The sequence below is a fragment of the Rhagoletis zephyria genome, unplaced genomic scaffold (genome assembly GCF_001687245.7).
Source record: "Rhagoletis zephyria isolate East Lansing unplaced genomic scaffold, Rhagoletis_zephyria_1.1 Rzeph_scaffold_01480, whole genome shotgun sequence".
In the NCBI taxonomy this organism is placed as follows: domain Eukaryota; kingdom Metazoa; phylum Arthropoda; class Insecta; order Diptera; family Tephritidae; genus Rhagoletis; species Rhagoletis zephyria.
This window is the reverse complement of record NW_016158564.1, coordinates 10,346-23,708: the sequence shown is the minus strand read 5'-3', so window position 1 is coordinate 23,708 and position 13,363 is coordinate 10,346. Positions and strand designations below refer to the sequence as shown.

General features: G+C 35.8%; 2 protein-coding genes across 5 annotated transcripts in view; one reads left to right on the top strand and one right to left on the bottom strand.

The window, feature by feature from the left end:
- The window catches only part of SMSr (Sphingomyelin synthase related), a 37,032-nt gene that overhangs the window by 15,668 nt on the left and 8,001 nt on the right, over positions 1 to 13,363 (bottom strand). The gene's annotated exons all lie outside the window — the stretch shown is intronic.
- LOC108364154 (probable serine hydrolase) lies at positions 2,534 to 5,170 on the top strand. 4 transcript variants are annotated; one of them, XM_017617736.1, is made up of 3 exons: positions 2,534 to 3,004; positions 3,183 to 3,274; positions 3,327 to 5,170. In XM_017617736.1, exons 1-3 carry the CDS (start codon positions 2,941 to 2,943, stop codon positions 4,215 to 4,217), a joined length of 1,047 nt encoding a protein of 348 aa, XP_017473225.1. In that variant the 5' UTR covers positions 2,534 to 2,940; the 3' UTR covers positions 4,218 to 5,170. The 4 variants fall into 4 exon arrangements, with proteins under 4 accessions (XP_017473225.1, XP_017473224.1, XP_017473226.1 ...); XM_017617735.1 differs by having other exon boundaries at positions 2,534 to 3,079; positions 3,258 to 3,274; XM_017617737.1 differs by having other exon boundaries at positions 2,534 to 3,079; positions 3,258 to 3,274; positions 3,349 to 3,509.

The window sequence follows — 13,363 nt, the reverse complement described above, 5'->3', positions numbered from 1 at the left end:
CTGACCGGATAGCAATACCCTCACATTCTAGGATGGTATCCCTGCGGTCGATGTCTGCTTCGATAAGACGATACTGCACGGTGTGGTGGGTGATGAGCGCTAGGCCACCACCATCATCTCGCTCGCGATCTCGACGGTGCACGTTGTATCCGGCGCAATTCAACAGTGTTGAATTACCATTCAATTTGTCTCTTGGACCGCAGCCAGTAATATTCTATGCCGACTCATGAAGACTCCTCGATGTTGCTCTGAAGTTCGTTACAGTTAAATTTTAAAATCTTCGTGTGCCTAGGGAGACTTATAGGAATGTTGGGTGTCGGTGAAGTATGTTGCCCGCCTGCCACTTTATGTGCTTGCTTCTGCAACCCCTGTGGTGGTGGTGGGCGACGTCGCAGTTGGCACTTGCGACCGAGCAGCACAACACGGACCCTCGTAGTCCCCCGTTGAATCTCGCGTTGCGCGCAGTCTTGAACATGCTCTAAAGTGACACCAGCAAGGTAAGTGTTGCACTTGACTGATGTCACGTTACGGAATATCCTGGACTGACACCGAGCAGATTGTCGGGGGAACCAGGAGTTGTTGGCGGCGGGGTGTGGGAAGTGGTGCGGTTGTATATTTGGTGTAGCCTGTTGTGTCTATGGTGTTGTCTGTTGTATTGTGTTGTGATGTGGTTGTGTTTGTGTTTAGTAGTTTGAGCAGCAAGGGGCCACGTATGAGGTGGTCCACGGCCTGTGAGACGTATGGCCTGACAAAACTCGAAGGTGACTCCGCCCATTACAGGCGTTGCACCTGACGGAGGTGAATTTATGGTGTTGTTGTCTCTGGCACACGCAGCAGGTGTAGATTTCTGGCCCAGTTTTTGACACGATGTTAGCCGTGAGCAGAAGTATGCAAAGCAGATGTAGCTCTATGGACGTACAACTTTTGAGGGATTTCGCCGTACTAAACCGGGTTCGATCACCGAAACATCAGCCTTTGGTCGGGTAAAACCCCCGAGTCAATCCGAGAACGAGACTAAAAACGAGAGGAATTGAGAAAACGTCAAATATTACCCCGCGTTTCCTTAACAGCGGTCTTCCCTCGGCAGGCAAAGGCAAACCTCCGAGTGCATTTCTGCCATGAAAAACAGCTTCTCATAAAAATACAATCGCCGTTCGGAGTCGGTGCAAATCTGTAGGTCCCTCCCTTGTGTGTGACAACATCACTTTTGTGTGACAACATCAAGGCGCACGCCACAAATCGGAGGACAAGCTCGGCCAAACACTAACATATGAATAAACAGAATGCGTTTGAAATAAACGTTAACATATCATCAGGAACGTTCTAAAGAATAAGAGTTTCAGCTCATTGGTCGTCCAATCATAGTTGCATCATCGTCATGATGCAACGACTACATGACGACTACACTTTCACACACTCGGTCGTGATATTCCAATTCATTTGGCGTTTAAAATTCACTTGGAGCACATATTTTTTGTTTTTCTGGTTGATATTTTCCCGAAATATTTAATAATAATAATATCTGCAATTTCAAAATATAGGCTGTGCTGCAATAATTCTAGACATAATTTTTTAGTAACATCTCTTTTCTTTTCCTGAAATGTGTTTTATGCACGCACGCAGAGACGTTCTAAAATATCGTCATATTTTATAGTTGAAACTCGCACATTTGTTGAATTGCAATAATCAACTTTTTAAAAATTTCCACAAATTTTATGAAAAAAATACTAATTTTTATGCAANTCTGCAATTTCAAAATATAGGCTGTGCTGCAATAATTCTAGACATAATTTTTTAGTAACATCTCTTTTCTTTTCCTGAAATGTGTTTTATGCACGCACGCAGAGACGTTCTAAAATATCGTCATATTTTATAGTTGAAACTCGCACATTTGTTGAATTGCAATAATCAACTTTTTAACGCAAATATAAACTTTTTCATTTATTTTTTCCCATAAAATGTAAACAACCAATGCGTGCAACGATTAGCAAACGACAGTGTCGTACTTATCCCTCCAGCATCTTCTACGATTTGCCGAAAACTAGCCGATAACTACAAGTATACAGATGTCCCATGAACGAAAGACACAAGATCACGCCTTCCCGAAAGAAAGAAAAAAGTTATTTTCTAGCTGTTGAAATCTCGACGCCATCTTTGTTGGAGGAAGTAAACAACGAAGAGAACAAAAAAAAACCGCGTAATTGTTGAACCCATGAATAATCATTTTTATTATGCAAATTCTTCTATAAATCATGTCGTTGTGTTAAATTATTCTTTACCTTATGTGTGCACACGTTGTCACAAGCGAAAATTAAGAAAATTGCAGTAAAAAGCCACCATTAAATTGTAAACAACGAACAAATGTAAACAAACGGCTTATGTCAAAATCGCCCTACTTTTTTCATAAGAGCGATTATAACGGGCCACTCTTCTGCTGTCGTGATCGTGTCTTTTTGGTTCATGCAGATGTCCTTTGAAATGCATGTGCTATGCTCAAAATTTCAAGGCGAGACGATAACGCAACTATGATTTGACGAAAAGTGTGCAGATAGCCTAAGTAAATAAAAAAGTTTATTCCAAACGTTCAGCTGTTGGGCATAGTAACCATGAACGCATATATGTCACCTTCTGGTAGAATTCTTGAGCCACAAACTATAAGTCCTCGTATACCTGAAGAACAGAACCATCGATGTTTAGAAAAAATGCAAAAACATCGATGCATCGATAGTGCCACGGTGTTTTTCCCAGTTCTAATAAGAATCGCACTGCTGGTCGCAACTGTTCCTCGCTGATCTTTCTGTGCTGCCAAGTCATGAAACGAGCTTATTTTATTATGTATGGATAATATCGATAATAATATCCATGATGGTACTTTGAGAATTTGGATTTCGCAGGGATCATATATGCAATTATAAATTGTAAATAAACAAGTAGGACAGAATGTTAAATAAAGTTAATACATTGATTATGCTTAAGAAAGCGCGTACGTTTAGTACTCTATTTGGTAGTAAATCCTATTTTATACCAGCGCTGTTGGCAAAAAGGCAAAGTTCATCGGCACACTCCACTTTAAAAGAGGNATCATATATGCAATTATAAATTGTAAATAAACAAGTAGGACAGAATGTTAAATAAAGTTAATACATTGATTATGCTTAAGAAAGCGTTTAGTACTCTATTTGGTAGTAAATCCTATTTTATACCAGCGCTGTTGGCAAAAAGGCAAAGTTCATCGGCACACTCCACTTTAAAAGAGAGAAATCCCCCAAGGCATGTAAGTAGTTATCGGCAAAGCGATTTAGAATTATACTTTGATATTATTAAAGTTTGAAGAAATTGCAATTCCAGTACCGTGGGGTCATCTTTCTGGAAAATGGTATGGACCTACAAATGTTCGGCCAATAATTGGTTTACACGGTTGGCTGGATAATGCGGGTACTTTCGATACATTAGCGCCGCTGTTACCTCAGCATATTGGTTTTCTGTGTTTGGATTTACCCGGCCATGGTCGTTCTTCATGGCTTCCTTTCGGCATGTCTTACCACTCTATTGATTACGTAACCTTACTGTTGCGAGTTATGAATTTTTATGGATGGGAAAAAATATCCATGATATGCCATTCTATGAGTTCGATAAATGGATTCGTTTTTAGCGCATTGTTTCCGGAAAAAATTGACATCATGGTTGGTTTGGATAATCTTAAAACAATAACGCAAAGCGGTGCCCAAATTGTGGATGCGTACAAAAAAAACTTGCAAGATTTAATGGTTTTCGAAAACCGCGCAAGCGATTCGTATCCGCCTTGTTATAAGTGGCATGAATTGGTGCACCGTTTACACCATGGCACAAACAAATCTGTGTGTAGGGAAAAGTGCAAATATTTATTGAATCGCGGAGTGCAACCTTCTGAGCATGAGCCAAAAAAGTATTACTTTTCAAGAGATAATCGATTGAAAAAGGCGTTTTTCTATGGTTTTAGTAATGATGTACCTATAGATATGGCCCGGAGAATAACCTCTCCTTACCTGTTCATCAAAGCGTTAAATTCTACGTATTACGAGCCTCGAAAGTATTTTGATGAGACCTTGGATATCATGCAGAAAAACCCTGCTTTTGAGTACCACGAGGTTACTGGAACTCATCATGTTCATTTAAATGAACCCGAAAAAGTGGCTCCAATTATAAATTCCTTCATCAACAAATGGAGACCTACATAGGCAGTCACAGAGACTACATACTTACTATGAGCTACTGTTGTGAAGGTGTAAGATGTCGTGACAGCATATGCTAAATCAAAAGAATTTCATTTGAAAGAAAAATTAAAAACTTATTATTTCCGACCTTTTTGAACTACCAAAAAAAGAGAGACAAGCTGGCGTTTGGAAAGCAGAAAAAATATTTTCGTCCTTGTCCTGTAACGATTTGAAAGTCTTCATTCGGCTGCGAATCGGTCACACAATCATCTTCTAGTCAGCTACTAAAACAGGTTGAGACAAGAAATATTTAAACAGTCGCAAATTTAAATTAACTAAAAATCGAAAGAACTTCATTTGAAACTTATTGCTGTTACTTATTACTGATTACTAATTTAAGTAAAAATTATTAATTCGTTTTTAGAGAGCCGAAGGTTTTTACTACAAGTGCTTCTTGCTTATTGTAAGTCGGTGATTGTTATTATGTTACAGTTTAGGCGATTCACAGGTCTTAATCGTCGTAATGTCTGAAAATCATAAAATTATTCAATGTAAATTAACTGTTAAATGGTTTTAGGTATTTCACAGGGCATAACAGAGCTAATTATAAATCCTCTATTAAAAGACGGTAGTGCAAGTCACAAGTCCCCTTAAAAACGTTTACCCGTTATTTTACATTGGAACATTTTACGACTTTAAAACCGTTCCCACGACAGTCGCGTCTACGTAAGCGAAACGACCCAGATATATCGTCACCCTATTGCCAGACGTATGAAAGTGCAAATTTATCAGTTTTGAGTTATTCGGTTGACTTGATTAACCTTTAGATGTTCTATGTTATACCAAAACCCAGAATAACATATGTATATGGAAACCAAATTTTTTGCAATTTCATTTGCAGAGTTAAGTCGTGATTCTGTGCAAACATTTTATTATTGAATCATGGAGTTGTCTCATTAAAAAAAAACTTTCAAACTTGGCTTTCCAAAAATTTAATTTTTGGACTTAGTTCATATTTAGAACGTATATTAATTAGATGAAAAGGAAAAACACCATAAAAAATTTGCCGATAGGTGGCGCAGGAGTCGAGTTATTTGGTAAACCAGTATTTATAGTCCGATTTCGTTCGTATTAAGAAAGCTTGTTTTAAAAATATTTTTTTTTACTACATATATTATTATTTTTTTTGATGTTGCGCACTCTCGTTTATATGAAATAACATGTGATCATTCGTGATATGGAAAAATTATGAATAAAGAGTGACACTTTGATGAAAATTCCTCGAGTTTTTGTAATAAGTAGAAACTACGTGTTGTAGTGTGAGCTATATTTTTATTATAAATTAAATAAATTTATATAAAAAGAAACGTTAAAAAATAAAAAAAAAATACTACACTTTTTATTGACATTGTATCTAAAATAATCCTTCCCAATAAACACCAAAAAAATATTTCTCCAACCTTGGAGAAATTCATAGTTCTTAAGTTAATATCCAACATCATTCTCCAACTCATCTCTAACCGACGCGCAGATACGTAAAAAGGGATAGAGAATCGAATTTTTAATTATCAAGTGAAAAACTAATGGCCTTATTCATAAAAAATAAAGTCGGTTTAAAGAGCTTTATAAATTGACGTTTTCATACATTTTTCAATTTATAAACCTTTTATAAAGCTACTTTTTTTATGAATAAGCCCATAAAGCTATGTAAAGAGGAAAATCACCAACAAAAAGTAAATAATCTTCAAAGTATCCTCAAATAATCTTGAAAGAAAATATAACGCGAAGTGAATCAAGTGGCAAAATTACTGTCGTACTGTGTACAGTGAAGTGAATCATTGTAATAAGTAAATCTTTGTCGTCTTGAAATAAACGAGATACGAGAAAAATAAAATTCGCCATATAATTATAAAAAGACGTTAATCATTTCCGTCTTAAAGCAGCTCATCTAATTCTCTACTACTCTTCGTTGACAATACGATCACTTCGTTTGATAAGATTTTGTAAATTAATTCTTCTTTTAAACTATTCGGCTTTTGGATAAGTGGAAACATAAAAAAAATCTCTAGTAAAGATTTTCCTAACACTTTTCGTTTGGGGTCTTACTCTTATTGAAAATATTTCTAAATCAAGGGTTCTCAAATGCCTCTAGTTTGGTACCCATATTGTAACATTTCATTTCTCTTACCAATTTAATTTAGTTAAATTTTCAAACACGTGGCAAATCTCCTTAAACTTATTTTCGACTGTAGGTCTTTTATAAATTCTTTAGTTTGATGCTCATATTGTAATATTTCATCTGTTTAACTGAGTTAAAATTTTCACATTGCAATATTACATTTACTTTATCAACCAGTTAAAATTTTAAAATAGGTGGCAAACCTCCTCGAAATATTTCCATCATTTATCTTTCTTAAGCCTCTTTAATTTGATACCAATATTGTAATATTTCGTTTATTTTATTAACTTAATTTAGTTAAAATTTCAAAAAGGTGGCAACCCTCCCCAGATATATTTTCGGCCGTGAGCCTTCTTAAAAGACATTAGTTTGACACCCACATGGCAATATTTTATTTAATAAGCCAAAATAACATTGACAAATACATAGTTTAGGAAGAGACTGCCTGAAACTATACAAAAAAGCAAATGAGCAAATGGATGTATAGAATTGACAACAATAACCACGCTGTCGAGTTTAAATAGCGGAAAATCAGCTGCACTTGATAGTAGTCGGTTGAATAAGGAAAATGAATTAGCAACAAGAGTTTACGGGATGTACATAGCTCAGTGGTTAACGCTTCTGACTTTGAACATCGATTACGCAGGTTCGATCCCTGCTGAAGTCTAGAAAAAAGAAGTCTGATGAGGAGATGTGGTGATCTCCGAAATAGCTGCTATAACTTCTACCGCTTAGACTTTGTTGCTTTTCCAATTTTTCCTAATAAACAGTCGTGGTACAAAGCTCAATAAAAATATTAAAAATATTTATTTGTTTATGTCTTTAGAAACTAGAAAATCTTAGTTGAAAAAAGAAGTACACGCAAAGTATTTCACAAAAATGTGTTGAAATATTACTATTTTTGCCAAATTGAAAAATTAAGTGCCATTTGATGTAAAATAGGGCCAAAAATGGCACGGTTTGAGCAAGTTGGCAACCCTGCTCAAGCCGCAACGCCTGAGAAACCTGCTATGGAGCTTCAGCTTAATCAACGAACTGTAGGAGGGGTTAGATACAGGCTTAGGGGAAAGCAAATATTCAAAATGAATTATTAATGTGGGGCTAACGAGCAAGCGTTAAAAATGGACGAACAGTAAAGGACAATCGACGAACTATAGATTGCAATAATAAAAAACCTGTAATTATGATGTGCTAACTTTGGTTGGGCATATACATATATGTACGTATGTATGTATGTATGTACATACATATTTTTATGCATATGTATGTACACACATATGGTGTATGCTGGGAGGCTACATACATGATTATAGTACAACATACATGGAATTTACATACATGGAGAAAAGTAACCTAATGAGTTGTAAAACGATTTGCTTGAGCGTAATAGATATTGATGTTCCATGTATGTATTGACACTTAGAAGTGCGTACATGCCATAATACGAGACATAACCTCACATTAAATTATATTTGGTTTCAATTGTACTGCTTTTGTCTTAGTAACATATATTATATTAAAACTTTATGTATCTGACCTGCGCGTAATACAACAATAATGACAGATTGTTTACCATTCAATCATTATCAGCCCACTTGTAGTAGTACACTAGTTTTCTAATTTGAGACTCCCATGTATGTAAGGCAGCCCCTTTTCAGTTTGCTACATACTTGCAGATACATACATACGCCTATATAAGTACATACATGCCTAACCAAAGTTTTGTAATATCATCTATGTATGTGAGTAAATAAAAATCTGTAAGTGGGAAAGTGATTATGCCATAAATACATGAACTAATTGGAGTATATACGTTCATATATGTACCATATATGTATGTATGTATGTATGCACAAGTGTGTGCTGAAGTTTGAGTTAAGTTCAGTGTGGATAAAATGTTATCCTTGAAGAATTACCGCAGAACTCCACAGGCAAACACCGATGGCCTACCAACTATCATTTTGTTGAGCAATATGATTGCAAGTTTTTGTGAGAGGGCCCTTTGATGTCTTGAAATTAGCATTTGCCGCATGATACCACCAGACAACATTCTCTTAATTTCGGTGTCTAAAAACATTTAAATCTAAAAAAAAACTTGCTGAATCCAATAGACAACAGATTCTTATTTTGATTTAATATCAAAATTTCATCGATGCTACCACTAACACACTTTCTTTCAAATGAAAATATGGCTGTCAAACTATCAAATTGCCTGCAATAGATGTTAAGCAATAAGCGCTGACATATATTGCAGCCCATGAAAAATAAGCGGTCTCCATTGGAAGTATATTTTGTGACNACATACGCCTATATAAGTACATACATGCCTAACCAAAGTTTTGTAATATCATGTATGTATGTGAGTAAATAAAAATCTGTAAGTGGGAAAGTGATTATGCCTAAAATACATGAACTAATTGGAGTATATACGTTCATATATGTACCATATATGTATGTATGTATGTATGCACAAGTGTGTGCTGAAGTTTGAGTTAAGTTCAGTGTGGATAAAATGTTATCCTTGAAGAATTACCGCAGAACTCCACAGGCAAACACCGATGGCCTACCAACTATCATTTTGTTGAGCAATATGATTGCAAGTTTTTGTGAGAGGGCCCTTTGATGTCTTGAAATTAGCATTTGCCGCATGATACCACCAGACAACATTCTCTTAATTTCGGTGTCTAAAAACATTTAAATCTTAAAAAAAACTTGCTGAATCCAATAGACAACAGATTCTTATTTTGATTTAATATCAAAATTTCATCGATGCTACCACTAACACACTTTCTTTCAAATGAAAATATGGCTGTCAAACTATCAAATTGCCTGCAATAGATGTTAAGCAATAAGCGCTGACATATTGCAGCCCATGAAAAATAAGCGGTCTCCATTGGAAGTATATTTTGTGAAATGGTTATCACGACATCAGTGTTTTCCTGTGAGGACAGGGCCTTATTAACCTTTTTATGGTTTGCCATGTCACTTGTCGTTAAACGCATATTGTCGTAACACCCGAGCAAGTATGTATATAGAGTGTCCTCCAGATTCGGCGATTTAGCGCCAATTTGGCGATTTTTTTTGGGATATTTGCGCGTAAAAATTTAGGAAATCGCTATTGGAGACTTTTTTCCCTTCAAATACATTGTTTCCAACTATAAAAATTTTCCACGATCATTTTACAGAAGAGGCTAATGAACTGCGTGATAAACTTGACTTAACAAGCGTATTAAAAGACTGTCAACAAGTTTTAATCACCCAAATCGAAGAACCTTTGAAACGATTACCTAGTCAAATAAATATTTTTAAAAATGATCAGTCCAACGCCTTCATCTTGACCTGCAGGCTGTGTCGGAGTCTCGTACTTTTTGTTGTTACTCAATTTTTACTCTCATTTCAGAGAGTAATTTTTCTGTTTGACAGTTTTACAGGATTTTTCACGAAAAGTATTGGATCAGAGCTAGAGTAAACAAAACAATTTTGACAGATCTTTTCGGGCGAATAACGTCGGGCGAGTCGGACGAAAATTATCAATCGAGGTAGAGACTTCCGAATTCAGACGATTTCGTTTGGACACAAATTGTTCGTCTGGGTGTTCGTTCGAGATAGAGAATCAGGCTGNTTTTACAGGATTTTTCACGAAAAGTATTGGATCAGAGCTAGAGTAAACAAAACAATTTTGACAGATCTTTTCGGGCGAATAACGTCGGGCGAGTCGGACGAAAATTATCAATCGAGGTAGAGACTTCCGAATTCAAACGATTTCGTTTGGACACAAATTGTTCGTCTGGATGTTCGTTCGAGATAGAGAATCAGGCTGTAACAAGGCATATTCAACAAGGTAGAAGTGACAATTCAGTCGAGCTCTCTCATAGCGGACTGTAATGTCAAGAAATGTAAAAAAAAATTAACCCTTTGTTATGCATTTACCATATTTGATAAAACTCAATGGCCCGTAGCTATAGTCAAAATAAAGTCGACTCCTAAAGTTAAAAGCAGCTTTTGGACATAACTTTCAATGGGATATCTGTCAAAAAAGGCGGCTTTTGACTTTAGAGTCGACTTTATTTTGACTATAACTGCGGGCTAATATCTTTGAAATTAAAGTTTTTGTAGATAGGAAAATTTTTAAAATCTCATTAGAATCAGCTTCATTTTCGGTATTGCCTTTTCGTTTTAATGTAAATGTGGAAATGCATACTTACACAAAATTACACACTTAGTGAAACACACTCATTTATAAACCTATTTTGGCAATTTTCTTGCTTTTACTATGTTTTACTCAATGTTTTTAAGCATTTATGTATTTTATTCAAATACTTAATTCTAAAGTATATTAGACATTTAAAAAAGGTTTGATTATTCTAAATTTACATCAGAACTTAACTTCAATAGTTCAGCAATTAAATTTTTGCAATTCGAAATTTCCTTTCTATTAAATTTATTAAAAGTTAATTGCAGTTTCTTTATGTCAACAAGGAATTCCGGTTTAGGTTTTGTTAGACCACCATTTGAAATTTGGTCTATCCATGTATATGAGTGGAAGATTTTCTCTTCATATTCGGTATAATAATTCCTGCACCTGGGGACAAACGCGTCCGCTTAGAAATACCCGGCTGCGATGGGCCACAAATAAAGTCACTGGCACTAAAATGGTCTTCGCGCACACGTGAAGAGTCTCCTAATGAAGCATTGATACTTCGGAGTTTTAAAATAACGCACAAGTTTGTTGTCCTGGCTCTTGTCAAACACAAGATACCGCCCATAATTCCTTTTCATTTTATTATGTATTTAAAATCAGTCGCACAGCTCACAATTGAAAATTTATATTAAAAAAATTAAAATTTTGAATAGTATAGGGTTTAAGAGTTGACATTTTAGTCGCAGTTCAAAAGAGAGAAATGTCGAAATCACTTCTACCTTGTTATGCCTTGGGCTGTAAGGCTATCCAACCTCATCCTATTTCGAATCTTAGTTTTTGTTGAACTCATTACGGAAAAAACGCGCTCAAGAAAAGCATTTGAGTGCGGCAAGGATAATAATATCAAGGCTACTTTACTTATCAGGGACGTGAACCGTATGAAAAATTTTGTCGGTTCGGTTCAGCGGTTCGAACCGTTTTTGAACTTTTGGATTGGGTTTTTGGTCTTTGAGCCGGGGTTTCGGTTCAACGGTTCGAAAAACAAACAACTAAAAAGGTCTAAGTTCGGGCGGAGCCGAACATTAAATACCCGGCACAAGTATTAAATATATGATGTTCACCTTTCCGAAAGCTACCGTAACATGGTAAGCCGGGGCGTATCAATTTGGAGTAATTTAGCGTCCTTAAATTTCGAAATATTGGAAGTTTCAAGCATTTCTGAAATTTATCGTTGTATGAAAAGCGGCCTCAATTTTAGTCTGATTTCACACCCCTATTGCGAATGTCGACTGGTGGCAGTACATAAACGACTATTTAGGCCCGGTTGTACAAAGTCTGATTAGCATAAATTGGAGGTAGAAGCTCTGGTTAAATACAAAGACTGCTTTATCGATCACATGTTATGTGCATGATGTCGGAAACGTCGATAATGATGTTTAACCGGCAAGTACTGATAACCAGACATTGAACAACCGGCCCTGATTATCGATTATCGATGCTATTGCGAGTGTCGCTTTCGCTCAATTAGCGACTGTGGATACTTTTTAATCGCTCATCCTTCTATTGCTGTTTTTTAGTCGTTGGAGTTTGCGTTTATAAAATTTACATAAGAAAGTGGTACTATAATGGATAAAAAGTAAGTCAATTGAACTGGAAGTTGTAAAAAATTGTGAAATATACATATGTATGTATGTGTCTGAATTACAGATCAAAAATTATAATCAACAAAAGGCAACTTGCGCGGTTGGCAAAGGAATTTCCGGAAAGAGTAGGGGAGGAAGCTCTGCTTCGGTCCTCCTGTTCACGTACGCACTATCCAGTAAATCCAGTACTAATTTTACTGGTTTTTTTACTGGATGTCGTTTTCGTACGCAAAAACTTGCAAGAAAGTAGCAAAAGAGGGGAAATTGAGAGAGCATAAGTGACAGCTGAACTTGCAAGTTTTACTGGATTTTTACTGGATAAATTTTTACTAGCAACTATTTGCTATATTATGTGTATACATGGTTATAAGCTGTCAAAATTGTACGTAGCCCTATGAGCTAGGTAAAATACTGACGTTCTTATTCACCACGAGAAATGTCAGATTTTTACTTTGATCCGTCAAAATTTTCTCTTTTCTATCATTTGGCACAGGCCCTAAGATGGAAAATACTAGTTTGCTAAGAAAATTGCATCGGTAAATAACAAATTAATCAGCTGTTCATAAAACTAGCAACTTGTTGGTTTTGCGTTTTCGTACTTTCTGGCATATCTCACTCATTGGGAGTAAATATTGGCTTACTCTCCGAAATATGGTTACTGGCAAGTTACTGGATATTTTTTGCTGGAGAATACGAAAACACAACTAATATTTCTTGTGCAATTAACTCTGGCTACGCCATCCACAGTCTTTTTGCGCAGAACCAACATCAAAAGTTTACAAAAAACTGCATAATTTATTAATTGCCTAGTGCTCGGAAATTTTAAATCTTTATTTTAAATTAAAGTTTAATTCTTTCACTACACTTGTATGTTAAAGTTTTCAAACTCGGTTCACGCGTTTGGACACAAATACCCAACATCATTGTACAATTATCTAAACCGTACCGTATTTCTTAAACTTCCATTAAGTTTATTAATGAGGAAAACAGCTTTTTCTGCAAATAATGTAAAGCCTAAAAACCGGGAATGCATCTTCTATTCATAAAACTCACATATGTACATACACTTTAGCTTCCAATTCCAAGGGATCCGACGAATCTTGCAATTCCCTCCTTGCTTTAAAAAAATTCTAAAAAAATCAACGGTAATTTTTAGCCACTTGAAACTTGCACATTATTAGACTAAAATTGAATGGGCTATAAAACT